This window comes from Temnothorax nylanderi, unplaced genomic scaffold, assembly GCF_030848795.1.
Source record: "Temnothorax nylanderi isolate EJ_2023f unplaced genomic scaffold, tnyl_v1.0 TNYL_tig0214_pilon, whole genome shotgun sequence".
NCBI classification, from domain to species: domain Eukaryota; kingdom Metazoa; phylum Arthropoda; class Insecta; order Hymenoptera; family Formicidae; genus Temnothorax; species Temnothorax nylanderi.
Window position 1 is genome coordinate 137,750 of NW_027249276.1, and position 14,208 is coordinate 151,957.

At 40.8% G+C, this 14,208-nt stretch overlaps 1 protein-coding gene across 2 annotated transcripts in view; it reads left to right on the forward strand.

Annotated features, from left to right (window-relative positions):
• Window positions 1-14,208, forward strand: part of LOC139779198 (uncharacterized) — a 102,578-nt gene that overhangs the window by 72,753 nt on the left and 15,617 nt on the right. For both annotated transcript variants that reach the window (XM_071717484.1, XM_071717483.1), the window contains exons 3-4: window positions 1,298-1,528; window positions 2,005-2,480. In XM_071717484.1, the coding sequence (XP_071573585.1) occupies window positions 1,298-1,528; window positions 2,005-2,480 (707 nt within the window). The remainder of the gene's footprint in view (window positions 1-1,297; window positions 1,529-2,004; window positions 2,481-14,208) is intronic.

The window sequence follows — 14,208 nt, forward strand, 5'->3', positions numbered from 1 at the left end:
GCGTGAAAGCGGACTACGGCGGATGATGTCACGTACGAATTATTAGTAAAGTTTCCTATACCGTTCCCGGTACGGTCCGTTGTCACGTAGAGTGTTTTATGAGACGCATGCAAATACGATCGCCGAGTAAATACGAAACGTTGTCACGTGTCGTGACATTACGATGATTATGTCATGCTCCCTAACTTATTTTCAGACATTTCTTAGACGTATAACGGCAAAGAACAAATACGAAGAGTAACATAACTTTTATTATTGCAGACATTTTCCTCCTGTTAGAGTATCCCAAAAAAAGAAGATATTGATACCGCGATGTCGATCTTTTTAATAAAAGAAAAGAAAAAGAATTGTATATCGTAGCGTTCAAGATCTTAAACGCTACGATATACAATTCTTTTTCTTTTCTTTTTATTAAAAAGGTCGACATCGCAGACATCAGCTTGATCAAGCTGAATTCAACTTCGTCGTTATCTCTAATGGATTAAAAGATGATTTGTCCATGATATTTATATCAAAAATGTCCCTCGACAAGTTTATTCTATTGACATATTCGCGCGCAAGACGAAATGACGAGATATCTTACGAACATCATCCATGGCGATATTTCGATTCAGTGCACTCGATTTCATCTTGTTCGAATGTCACGTATGTCACATAGCATACGAACGTGCTGTCACGGCAGAGTTCTCGTTGCATCGAATGCACCTCATATATCGCTTTTAAGTGCTTTTATTTTATTTTATTTTATTTTTGTTCACCTTCGTTCGCGCCGCTGCGAGCGTAGCAATGGCGTTTAAACAGAAGTGTTCTCTCACGCACGCGAATTTACATTCGCGTCGCATTTTGCGCGTTTCGTTATATACACGTTATATACACGAGGAACGAGCGAAGTCATACAAAACGATTCGCATCCCCATTATATCAACGAAATAACGTACAAACGATGTGAACAGCGGATTATGCAAATTACCGCAAAGTATTTTTCCTACAGAATTTGACGCTTTCTGACGTCAACTTATTACACGAAACGCGTGCTTCCGTCTTACAAATTTGTTCCCTTCCCGACGCTTTCATCTTCCTTCAGACTTGTAATGAAGGGAAAAACAAAGTGACTTGAGTAATGCAAACGATCTAACGTGTAAAACGCATCACGAAATAATACTCTCAAAGGAAGTTTATTCTGCAAAGTATCCTAGTGATACATGCATATTTATAATTTCTTGCTAATTATTGTATTTTGTGACCTGTTCAAGATTTGAATAAATTATCCAACTGTTTGTGTGTTCTTTCTGCACAGGTATAAATTTTGCGGTTCGTTGCCAAATCACTTGGACGATAAAGATGGGCTGGACGAAGATCGACGGGATAACAATAACATCTCGTCCGAGAATGTTAGCGGGAATTTCGGCACGTTACCACATAAGAAACGCTCGTTAGGAGTGCACTTCTCGGATAGCGGACCGACCGGCACTTTGGATCTCGTTAAGCACCGATCGCAGGACTCTTTGGACGAGAACGATCCTTGGAGGTAAGTGATAACCAAGAATAAGAATAATGTAAAAATTATTCGTGTCATATTACAGAGAAATGCGATGCGCATTGAACGTTCGACATGTAATCTCGTTAGAATTAATTATCCTTAATAAATTCCTGAAATTTATTACACTTCACGGTTCCGCATGCACATTTCGTCGCAAGCCTGTCGGGGATCGACGCGAATAGAGGCACGGCAATTTGGAGAATTCCGGGAATGTCCCTTTGGACTTCAATCTCTGTCGATCGATCGATCGCGCGTACTCTCATATCAAATGCGAACCCCCGAAGTTTTAACTTCAAACCTGACGTCCCCTTCGCGCGCGCGGCGAAACTTCCCGCATTTTTAAGTCCGAGGAAATAGTTCTCCCGTCGATCCTCGACTCGAAATGGCTCCCGCTTCCGGCGAGCGCGCAAACGGATCTCTCCCCGGTGGAAGATTAATCGCGAGCGATTCCGGGCTGATTTCAGATATCAACAGAGCGACCTCGACCTCGTGCGAACCCGTCACAGTACCTTCGACTCGGTCAAGAGAAATCGCAGCGCCGACACCGTGCTGGTCGATTCCGGCCGGAGATACGGAGGTCGCGGCGTGTCCTCGGAGGACAGATGCCACCGAAACACGGACCTCGACCTAGTCGGCACGCTGCCGAAGCGCAAGCAGGACGCCAGAAACAGCAGCGGCAGGAGTCTGGAGTCGAACTCGTCGTCCTCGCAGCCGTGCATAATTAACGTCACCAACGTCGATGACGACGTGCTCATGAAGATGGTGCACAAGCCTGATTGCGAGCTGCTCAAGCATCGCCAGCAGCTCGGCAAGTGCGTCGATTTAAAGCTTAGTAAACTGAGCGGCGAGCCGCAGGACCAGGGATACGCGTCCGAACGTTCGCCCGAGGACGAGCATCCACCGTCGTTGCCAGGCCAGCCGTTTCCAAATGTGACACCCGGTAAGTGGCTTGTCCTAGATTATTCGTGTCGATATTTTTTATTATTAAAAAAAAATCGCAACGATATACTCTCGCACTAGATGCAGATCTTTTTTCCGCGTCCCATACGACGTGGATTAAAACGTGAGTGCCTTTTCTCTGTGAAAAAGCGTCCATTATCCGGCACGTAATTAACACGCAATTAATATTCACTTGCGCGTAATCAGCTTATTGTTCGCAAGCGATATTCACCGTAACGCGAATACTTAGCGCCGTCCGATCGTGTGAAATATTCGTCCGCGTGGAAGAACGGACGATTCGTTCGAGGGAAACCTGCGGAAAAATAGGTAGTGTGAAAATGCGAACACGTTTACGCAAGGTTGACGTAACAGGATTTCGAAAGATATATCGAAGGATGAATTATACACGCGTAAAATGTTCCCGTCCACATGAAGACGCTTTCACGAATCTTATTTTGTCGGGGACGGATCATCTGCGCGTTCTACGCGTATTCCCACGTGCGCGAGAAACTGTCACAAACTTTCCGAAGGTCGGAACCCCCTTCTTTGCCTTTCCCTGTGATAATACGCGACAGAGCGGCCTTGCCACGTGCAGTAATAACGAGCAGCTGATAAAGATGAATGGCTCGGTGATGACAGGTGAATGAAGATCGTGCCCGCCATGCAAATGATCGACTAGCGGGCGAGGCATTTTCATTTAGGTCTCAGTTTTCATTCAGGTTTTCCCTATAATTTATTCCTTCGCGTATCTTTCAATCATGATCTCCAGATAACGTGAACGTATCATGATTTAAATCTCTCTTATTTAATTTGCGTGTATTATACATACTTTTAAATTTACATATAAAAAAAGAAGCTTGTTATACGAATACACGGACCGAGTGTGTTAGCATTCCCAAGTTGTTAAGAAATTAATCTTGAGCAAGCTTTGCATAACAGATGTAAAGGAAAGTATACGTTACTGATTACATCGCACGGCGGTATTTTTGACAAGTTTTGCGACACTTAATGACACGATAGGAAGTGTTTCGTAATTTACATTACAGCATTTTAACGAGCTAGCTTAGTCCGTTGATACGTGATCAGATCAATCGTCCCCCTCATATGTTATCACTCGTCATGCGTACTCCTGTGGGGAGTAATAATTTTCCGTCGTACGTTTATAGCAGAGCTGCGATTAACTGTAATTTTCCATGTCTTGATCAAAAGAATTTTGTCGCTGCAATTTGTCCATGATTCAGGTGAAACGTTTAAGCGATTAGATTAAATCGAATTCTCGTGAAGTTACACCAGACTCTAAGAATCCTGTCAAATTCAGACAAATCTACATAATTTTACATATAACATATGTTGGAAACGATTCCCAAGCAAGTTGTCCATGTTTGAAAAAGTGCTCACACACACACACACACACACACACACACACACACACACACACAGAACCTTGGAATGGATAATGCGTCATTTACTTTCGGCGTCGATTCAAGCGATTTGATCAATAGTCAGTCACGCGAACACTTCGCCGATCGCTTTACACGAATGTGTCTATATCGTGGCGCGCGTGAAATCTACATATTTTCAATTTCAATCTCATGCATTTGGAAGGAGCTGTTCACCGAGCGACGCTGCTGACGAATGGGCGGAATTATTTCCGCGTGTTACTTTTCGTACCGTTGTTGCCGCGGCAATTCAGAAAGCAAGCTCTTCGAGCTGCTATTAGAACGTAAATTTTTTTTAGTATCAAGAAAAAAATAACGCTTTTTTCTTGGTACAATTTGATTTGCAATTAATTGGTTTAACATTTGAAAAGCGTTTTCCATTACATTTGCTTTAGCGTATCAATGGTACCAATAGCAATTGATTATTTTTAAAAATCAACTCTCTTGTTAACTTTAACATGCAAATATAATTTTTGCGTGCTGTTAGTTTTCAGTTAGCTTGTTTACGCATCAGTACTGTACCTTGTTAAATGGCAGAAAAAATTCATATCTATTTCACATAGGAACAATCTGCAATTGAAGAGACCAGAATCAAAATGTAAAAATATCATGACGCAAATTCTCGCGCAAGCCGTTCCAGCTTTCAACGTGACGAAAAAATTCCATTCATCCCGCTGAATATACCTCGGTGACACGATGACATGCGTCCTTAGGACGTTAATGGCACGATTTAACAACACACCGTTGTTCATTGCGCCTGACGGGCAAGTTTCGTAGCGTAGTTATTACCCTTCCACCCACGCATAACGCTTACGTGTATATTCTAGAACAGCGGTTCTCAAGGACCGAGGCTGCACTCTCTAGCTCGCGAAAATCGTCACACATTTCGTAATCGTAATTCGCGAGGATCTCGTTCATTGCCCTTGCTAAAAGATCTCATTACAGTGACACCTCGCTGTCTGTCGCGAAAAATGTTATCTTGCGCTACGCTATTTCCATCCAGCGATTTTTTTTTCCAAAGTGCGTGCGAGAAGCGCAGACCGTTTCTGCAATGCGGTCTGCCGTGCCGTCGATAATTCCGCAATCACAGCTGGAGTTTACGCGAACGCTTAATGGCCCCGTTACTGCGACTTTACGGGAGAATTTGGGATCAACCGAGGCGCTCGGAGGATCCCGTGAGTCGCAAGTTGATGGCGCGACCTTTCCCGGAATTGTCGGGGGTTTTCGCACGTTCCGGCACATATACGGTGGCGGCGAGTCAACCCAGTTTGAGAGACCCTGACCCAGAATATATACGCGGTCCTTTGTGCACAGCTATGGCCGTGTGCACTTTGTGCGAACTGGTATTTGCGACGGGATCCAGCCGGCTTCGAAATTACGAGGTTACCGATAATATATCGTCCAAATGCGCGCGGCGTGTCGTGAGAGAGTATATTAAAAATCGATATGCGATAATTAAAAGCGCGGTCGCGGTACACCGTTTCATACTCCGAAGTGTCTCCTCAGTCTATTAGCCGAAAGAGCGACGTTTAATGAAACATTTTTATCTCCCGGACGAAATATGTACGTAATAAGTGGCAAACGCGCTTTTTAAAGCGTCGCTTATCTTTCATCTCGCGTTTATCTAGCGCACGTAGGATGAGAATATTTAACTATGTAATACGCAAACCTCACCGCGTTAACCATTACTTAGGCGAGCAAGGCTAAACTTGCGAAACTAATAAATAACTATCTAGCGTTATACGATGCTCGTTATACAGGCATGTTCGATCCATCCATTTGCTTTTCGGGTTAACATCGCTAAGAAGAGCAAAGCGAACTTGCCCGAATCAATAAACAGTCGGGCACCACGATCCTTGTTATGCAGTTTCCATGTTTCGCGATATGGATTGTTTATATTCGTCATTGTGTCACAACAGTACTGTGCGAGCACTCGAGCGAGAGATATTCCGTTCACGTAATGGTCGGGGACTTGATTCAGGATTCTCCTCCTAATTCGAATACGAATGTCTATGACAGAACGTTGGCTGAACTCGAGACGACTGAACGATTCAAATCTTCGCAAGCTATCCGCATCCTGATACCTGTACCGAATATCCGAATACTCGAATTAATTCAAATCGCATATGTGGTATTAATATTTATTACTAATATTAATATTTTCTTAAATATTATATTCTCATTGGTGTTTGTCACATATGGGAAAAATTATTCCAATTCTTTTTAAATTATTCTTCGGATATAACTTCGGATTATTTAAAATTATTTTTTGTTTTATTTACACATCTATCATCACGTATATTATATTTTCTGTATTTCGACCGTCTTTATTTCGTTGCCATTTAGTGAAAGAAATCAGCGAAACGTCTTACTCCCTTTTGCGTGTCATTTTCGTTGATGAAAAAGCTTCGGCTTTTCGAACAAATGTAATCGAAATGAATGAAGTCATAGAGATAAAACCGTTGTCAAGAAGATTGGTAATAAATCTTGACATGGCTCAATGATAACGACGAAGGTTACGAATCGTCTGAATACGTAGGTAATTTCGCAACTACTAGACTTCATTCCCCTTATAATCCAAGCTAAGAGGGGAAAGATCGACTCTGGCTTTCTCCGACTTGCCAATAAAATTAATCTCGGGATTACTGGATATCTCATATACTAACAGAAACTGATAATTGAAAATTGCGATTTCCACCGCGAAATATGTCGAAATTTCTGCTCGAGTATCATCGAGTAAACGGCTTTCAATCCTATTGTAATCACTTTAAATTTGCGCGAAAAAAGGAGGCCGACTGTTTGTCGCGAATGCCGAAGGCATTCAATCCGCAAACGATCTCGCTCACCCGATTCGGTGCCGCCTTCCTTCGCTGACATTGTAGGTTTTCTAAGTCAAGATTGTGCGCTATTGATCGTGCGGCCGTTGCACGACCGCTCTCGCCTTATTCCGCCGATCTGGGTCACTTCGACGTACGTTCCATGCGTCTCACCTATTGACCCATTTGTAAGGCCGCGGGCTGCTGGGATGTTGTTGTCGTAGGGCAGGGGGAGGAAGTGGTTAACTATATTGTTTCACGGTTTCGGCGCGTTCTCTGCGCGGATTACAAGGTCGGTGCCGCCGCGCCGGTATAGCGGCGGGTTAATTTCGGTATTCCCGACACAATGCTGCACCGATGACCAACTGACCCTAATGCGAAGGCCGTGGGATGCTGGACGGTATTTTCGGCACGCTGGATCTCTTTCTTAATTCGGAACAATGCGCGAGTGACGTGGTCGTTCATTGAAAGGAAGTGCCACCAGGAACTGTCTCAATTCATCGGTCTAAAATTATTTCCAGATATTAAATTATTACTTATACACTTATATATTCTTGTTATATTTTTAACATGCAGCAATCAGATATTTTTCCATAGGTATTTTATGTATGCTAAATGCGTGATTATAGAGAGACACTGATGATTGTAAAATATTCAGTAAGAAAGTAATTTTAAAGTAATTTGTTTCCTATTATTTATATATTATACATATTTTTCAACTTATTTATTATTAATATTAAATAATTATAAGTTTGTGCGTGATTAACAAGAACTTTTTTACTCAATGCAAACAATTTTATTATGCAGAGGCGAGTTTCGCGTATATATGACTCTTTGAACTACTACTACACGGAGAGAATTTTTTGTTATATTTTACCCTTAAATTCACTACAAACTTGGGACAACTTGGCAACCAAGGAATTTTTAAAATATACAAAAGACATTTTACAAACCACGTGATAAAAATTACCAAGCAGATTGGTAAATTTTGAAAAATTATTGAAATTTCCTAGATATATTTTAGTAAAATTAATCAAACATATTTTATATTTTAATGTAATAGATATTAATATCTTTTATTATGGTAGATATTAATCAGAATAGCTCGCATAAAATTCTTGGTGGTACATGTTGTCCCACAACTACCATGATTTCAGGGTAAATTTTAAGAGAAAATTCTCTCCGTGTACTACTCTTTGAAAATGTTATATTCCGTTGACTATAGAAAAACTGGATAATATTTTACAATCACGGATTGTTCGGCGAATATTGAAAAGTTTCAAAGTGAAAATAGGATCAGTCCGCACCGATTCTATTTTCTTTCGTGCTAGAATTTATTTTACATCTCGCTCAAATTCACCAAAATATTACGATGGCCCACTTCCGCATAAAGATGCGTGTGATCGCTACATTTGCAATCGATTTTCCTTACGCAGGGGTGTTGAGAATTGAAGTAGAAAATAAAAGAGAAAGTAGAGTGAAAAAGGGGTTATAGGGGTGTGATATGCATCATAACTCACATTACAATGACGCCCACATATCAACATTACTAAAAAATAATTTTTAAATATTTATTTTACATTTTTTCTTCTAATATTTATTTTTATACTATTCGATTTATCATTTTATTTCTATTACATCTTATTAAGTTATTATGTATGTTTTCCAAACATAATTATATATAATACCGAACATATAATTCGCTTTGAGAGGCAGGAATATTGATCCTAGAATAGAAGTTAAATATAGGTTCGTCATATCGTATAAGATTTCTTTCAGATATAATTTTTTGCATAATAAATCTATAATGGTCTGTCTATTCATTAGAGAATTGAAAAGAAATGGCGCGTATATAATATATCTGTGGATTTTATCCGCAGCTTCTATATACAAAAGCTGTAATTCTTACGCTGTTCGAAGGTAATGATCCTGGAAATTGAAATCCTAGGAGAACACTTTCGCGCAAAAGGTCACGATGAAAACTTTCGGCCCGTTCGATCGCAATACACTCACAAGAGAAGATAGAACTTTACGGTTCGTTCCTGCAACTTCCGTACATTGTACTTGTACGCCCCTAATTGGTCTAATAATTCCCCCAGTAAAAACAAAGAAAAGCCGTAACGCGTTGAATGCTAATGAATGAGTAGGAAGAAAAACGATTCGCTTTCCGAAGAATGGTTAAACGATGCTCGTCTCGCAATCTTCTCTCGCCTTCATTTATCCACAGAAAGAGAGAGAGAGAGAGAGAGAGAGAGAGAGAGAGAGAGATTTACGGCAAAAAGGTAATTTTTTTCATTTCCAACCGCGCGTTAAATCCTAAAAGCAGCTTTGTGTGTAAATCACCGCAGATTACGTAATAATTCACAGACACAAGTATATGCATATACGAAAAGCTAATTATTTTTCAACGTGTTTACAAAAAAAAATAGCTAAAATGACAAGCGTCATGTTGTAATTTAGGGTTCTGCAGATTTTACAAAGAAGACGTTTGCTAGGGTAAAAGAGCTTAAACGAATAGATTGAGGTTTTCAACCGCTCTCACGTTCGTATCGATCGTTTTTACGCGTGATCCGCCGTACGAAAAAACACCGAAACTTAATTCTCAATCTCGTCCCGGCCCGACTCCATCCCTGGCACGAAGGTAATTTCCGATCGACGACCCTTGGCTCGTTCCTGCGCGTGGCGGGGATCGCAATTCGTCAGGAAATCCGCCGCCGACTCGCAGGTACGTCGCATGGCGTGTCGTGATACGTGGTGTGTTACGTGGCCGGCCCGTAATATGCCGCGGCATGCGGCATGAATAATTTCGTCGGCCGATTGCCTAGCTAATGCGACGACCCTCGCCGGCCGTATCGCCGGATGCGCTACCACGGTAGGGAAATTTCGGTTCTTGGACTCGACGGGGCTGGCGTGCGCGCCGAAGTCGACCGCACGGAATAGGCTACCGAGTAATTCCCGACAGGTTGTTGTTACACGAGGGTGGCACCAGGGCCGGCTACGAGAATTTACATTTATTAATTCGAGATTCATTAGTCGCGGAAACGTAATCGGTATTAGCAATTCTATACGTATCTTAAATTGGAAGATAAATTGTATAAAAATTGTATTAAAAATGTATAGAAATTAATACATGAAAAGGAGAACTGGCTAGCAGTCATTGCAAGAATCATCGGTCAGGAAAGTGCAATCGATATTACTGCGTTTAATTGTTGTGTATACTTGACGTGAACAATGGCAGGTTGTTTAAAGATAAAATTTAAAAATTAGCACATATATGAAGAAAATGACGTAAACTTGATTAAAACGCTGTCACATAAAAAGGATATAAATCATTATAAAAAAGATATAAAAATTGTTGAAAGAAAGATCGTATGCTATAAATCAAATTCTATCTAGAATTTCATGCCACAAACTTCATTTTCACAAACTTGGCAAATCAGAGATATCCTCTGTTTTTCACTGCCTGGGCTTGCACTTTTTTAATCTCAATTAAAATGTATCTTTAGAAATCTTGAAATTTCCGCAAATCATACTTGCATGTCCCGTCTCATTTATGCGAAATGAGGAACGGGAGAATTTCGGTTCCTTCTTCACGAGAGCCGTCGACACGAAGCTCGACCCTGAGTAGCACGCCGACGGAATAGCTGCGGACATCCGGGTTTCCAGGTACGACCGCCTTCCTGTTACCCTCCCGCCCGTCGGAGTAATTCATTGCCGGACTGATGGCGATCGCGTTATCGCAGTTTAATGCCCTCTCGTATCGCATTAGCGGCGAGTCAGCGGTGTGTGCGGGACCGCTTATGTGCGCGGAACACCTCGTCCCTGGAAATTGTCGTCGATCATTATTCCGCGCGATCGCGTGCCGTGGATTTCCCCGTCCGGCGGCGGCGAATCGGTAATGAATGTTGGAAACATGGCGCGATAAATGCGCTTCGTCGAACGCATTCCGATTTGCGATCCGCCGCTGCGCTAGTTAATATACAGCCAGCTCTGTCAGGAAGGATGACACCGCACCGCAATACAGCTCCCGTTTGCGGCGAGCGTTCGCCCGGCTTTCTTTTTTAATTCTCCATGCTTGGTTATTTCGCGATTTCCTCCGCATTACCAGCGCGCTTTTGCTTAACGAAGCGTTGCTCCTCGAAATAAATGTTGTGTAATAATAGTAATAATAGTTTAGTTGGGGATTTCCAGGTGTACTGTCGTGCGAGCTAGGGAATAGGGGGCGCGTAGAGATGCGTGAGGTAGGAGAGGCAGAGTAGCCAAGATGGTCGACATGTAAAGACGCCTCGTGTAATAAGCTTACAATAAAGACTTTTAATTGATACATAACAATAAAAGCTTATAACTGAAAATTGCCGGAAACGAGGCCAGAGTAAACTTCTTTTTCAAAGGATGCTGAAGAATCCCTGGATGTTCTTTTATCCGCAAGTTCTGACGAATGACGATTAATCAAAATTTTTCACAAAGTATGATCGGTTTATGTAACAACGACAAATTTGTAAAGTCGATATTTTACGAGAAAGGATCTGTGATTATTTAAAAACTCTTATTCTTTCGAGATGGGATCTCAACAATTAATCGACTTTGCACAATTATCATGAATTATCGAGGCAGCGCGTCAAGAATAACCCAACAAGTTCGCTGTTTTCTCTATTATCAATTCATTGCAGCTCTCGACCGTTATTATAATTTAAGGGCGGTAAGCGTACGAAAGTTCGTCGTTGCCGATGGGATCACGGACTTTTAACTCTTTCTCGTCGCCGCTTTATGATGCGGTTTAATAAAGCGCATCATTAATCACGAGACGCGATAACGGGAAACGTGTGTTAACAGCGCAGCACCGCCGAGAGCAGGTCAATGGAACACTCAACCGGATTTCCGATCGGCGGTCGGGTTTCCAGGTTTAACCGCGTGTTTTCAACCCTTTCGGGTAATTTATAGTCGGCGTGATGGCGATCGCGTTATCGCGATTTAATGCCCCATCCCTATATTCCACCGCGAGGTCCCGCCCTTCTTTCCTCTCCGTTACCATTTTTATGTTCGCCGTGCAAAGCGCACGATCGTGATGACTTCTTCTTTTTAGCTTCGCTAGTTTATAATCAGAAAAGAGAACGGCGCATCTCTCCCATGCAATATTCGCCCGTAAGAAACTAAAGCGCGAATAAGTCAAAACGCATTAGCGTTAGCATGGGCAGCATTAATCATGAATAGCATAACTTGCATAGTTTAGGTATGCGACATTCGTTCCGAACAGTCGTATTTTTATTACCATATAATAACGAAATGTCTTTACACGACTATCGAATTTTTGTCTATAACGTTTTTTATTGCGATAAAACGAGAACGTTTTGTTTAATATATCCAATTCATAACACGTGATAATATCGTGTTCATTCGAGTTTAATCCATACCATATATGTATTTCCTTCTATACAATTTACACTGCTTATACGGAAAAGCCATCGGAGCTTTAATAACGTTCTCCTGTCCCACTTGGACGTATCGATCGAACGAAATTGCGGCGATAACCAGCCGACGTGCAGACGATTCTTTATTACATTATGAGAAAAACATTCCTGAGAGAACAAAAACATACGAGACGCAAAGAACTGCGAGTCGATGGCTGCTTAACAGTTCCGGCAGCGAGAAGAAATTATATTTCAGTTTCACTCCCGAGACTAGTAATTTTCCTTGATTTTCCGCGAATTTACGCGCCAGAGAAGACGGACTTCTCAATTCACGCAGTGCGATAACGTAATTATTTACTGTCAGGATTAATATTACGGTGACGTACGTAACGTCACGCATCACTCGTAACGTTAATGCAATGCGATAAATCATGTAATAGCGCCAATTCGGGACAAATGACGTGAATTATTCACGGAACATTTCATCGGTGACACCTGTACATCTAATTTCTATGCTTTATCATTTGCAATATTACAATATAATTGTTACATGCAAGGTTACGCTAAAAATGCCAGCAGGTAAGAAAAACTTTAGTAAATCTCGAATATTTTTAATAGAGTATTAATTTAGAAATTTGTTACATCGATATTTAATATTAACCCTTCGCAGAACAAGTGGGGCTTTTAAGACCCACTCGATATTTCCATTTCAAATTTTACGGAGACTTTACGGACTCATAAAAAAACCCCAAACAAGAATCAGGTATATATAACGGTATAAACAAATTCTTAAAGCCTTTGAAAGTATACTTGAGTTTTTTCAAATTTTTTATAGCATTATTACATTGCAGCTTGAAAATCTTAACTGGCCTAAAAGACTCACTTGCTCGACGAAAGCAGCAGAATTACACATGTTCTGCGAAGGGTTAAAAATATTTTTCTAGACATTGTAACTTTTGCAAGGCAAAGTCAATTTTTCAGAATTATCAAGAAATTTATTATTTCTCGATAGTTTATGATAATACTCATAGAGACACATCGCTCGTGTGTGACAAATTACGCGTGTCGATCTTAGAAAAATTTTAGGTAGCTCACGGTCGCTGTTCCGTGGACCGAACATTTTTCTCTCAATCTCATACGATGCGTTATACTTCGATGCAATTCTCGAGATTATTCTTCTTGGAGATAACTCTTACCAGATTTTGGTATGCCACGAGTATCCCGAGATTCGTTCAATATTTACGATCGCCGACTTGATAAATGGCGGAACGTCTTTACGACGATGTATGAGCGCGAGCGTAAGAGGATCGTGTAACAAATGACAGACGAGATATCTCGCGACCACGTGTGACGCGAACTGAAGACTCGCTACTTCCCTCCGTCTCGTTAGAAACGAAATATCTCTCGATAAATCTCCTATGCGAGCGTAAACTCGAATCGCGCTTCGGTCACAGATGCATATGCTACTGACGTGTGTTAAAAAGCAAACGACCACGAGTTATGGCGCTTTTGGAATATTTTTTTTAACGGGAGAAACGTGTGCACAACGCGGAAACATCAATGTTGAGTTTGTGGCTTTTGTAAAATGTGTAAAAATTGTAAATGTGTAAAAAATCTTATTTAAACTTTAGTTCATTCTATTGACAAAGAATTTACACACACAAAGGTATATTCTTTAGACTTTTACATTATCTTCCTTCCTAATATAACATTTTATTTTTATAACAAGCTTAAAATTTTATCGACGAATTATTTTTTCAATAAAATTTACTTAAGAGAGAAAGATGTTTACTGTGAGGTATTTTTAAGATGGAGTTTACGTTTCTTGAGATATATGACTTTGATATATCTGCCAAGAAATTAAAACTGATAAATAAAATGACCGTTGGTAGCAGTAAACATGACGATAACTTCTATTTCAGTGAAAGGTACTCGTCATCACGATCGACTAATAGCTTTTAAATCTAAAAGCTATATTAATTGATCGCAATTATTATTTGAATAAAGAAAACGAATTTTGTCAATCGAACCATTCGTACTACCGAATAAGATTAATTAATTCCTCG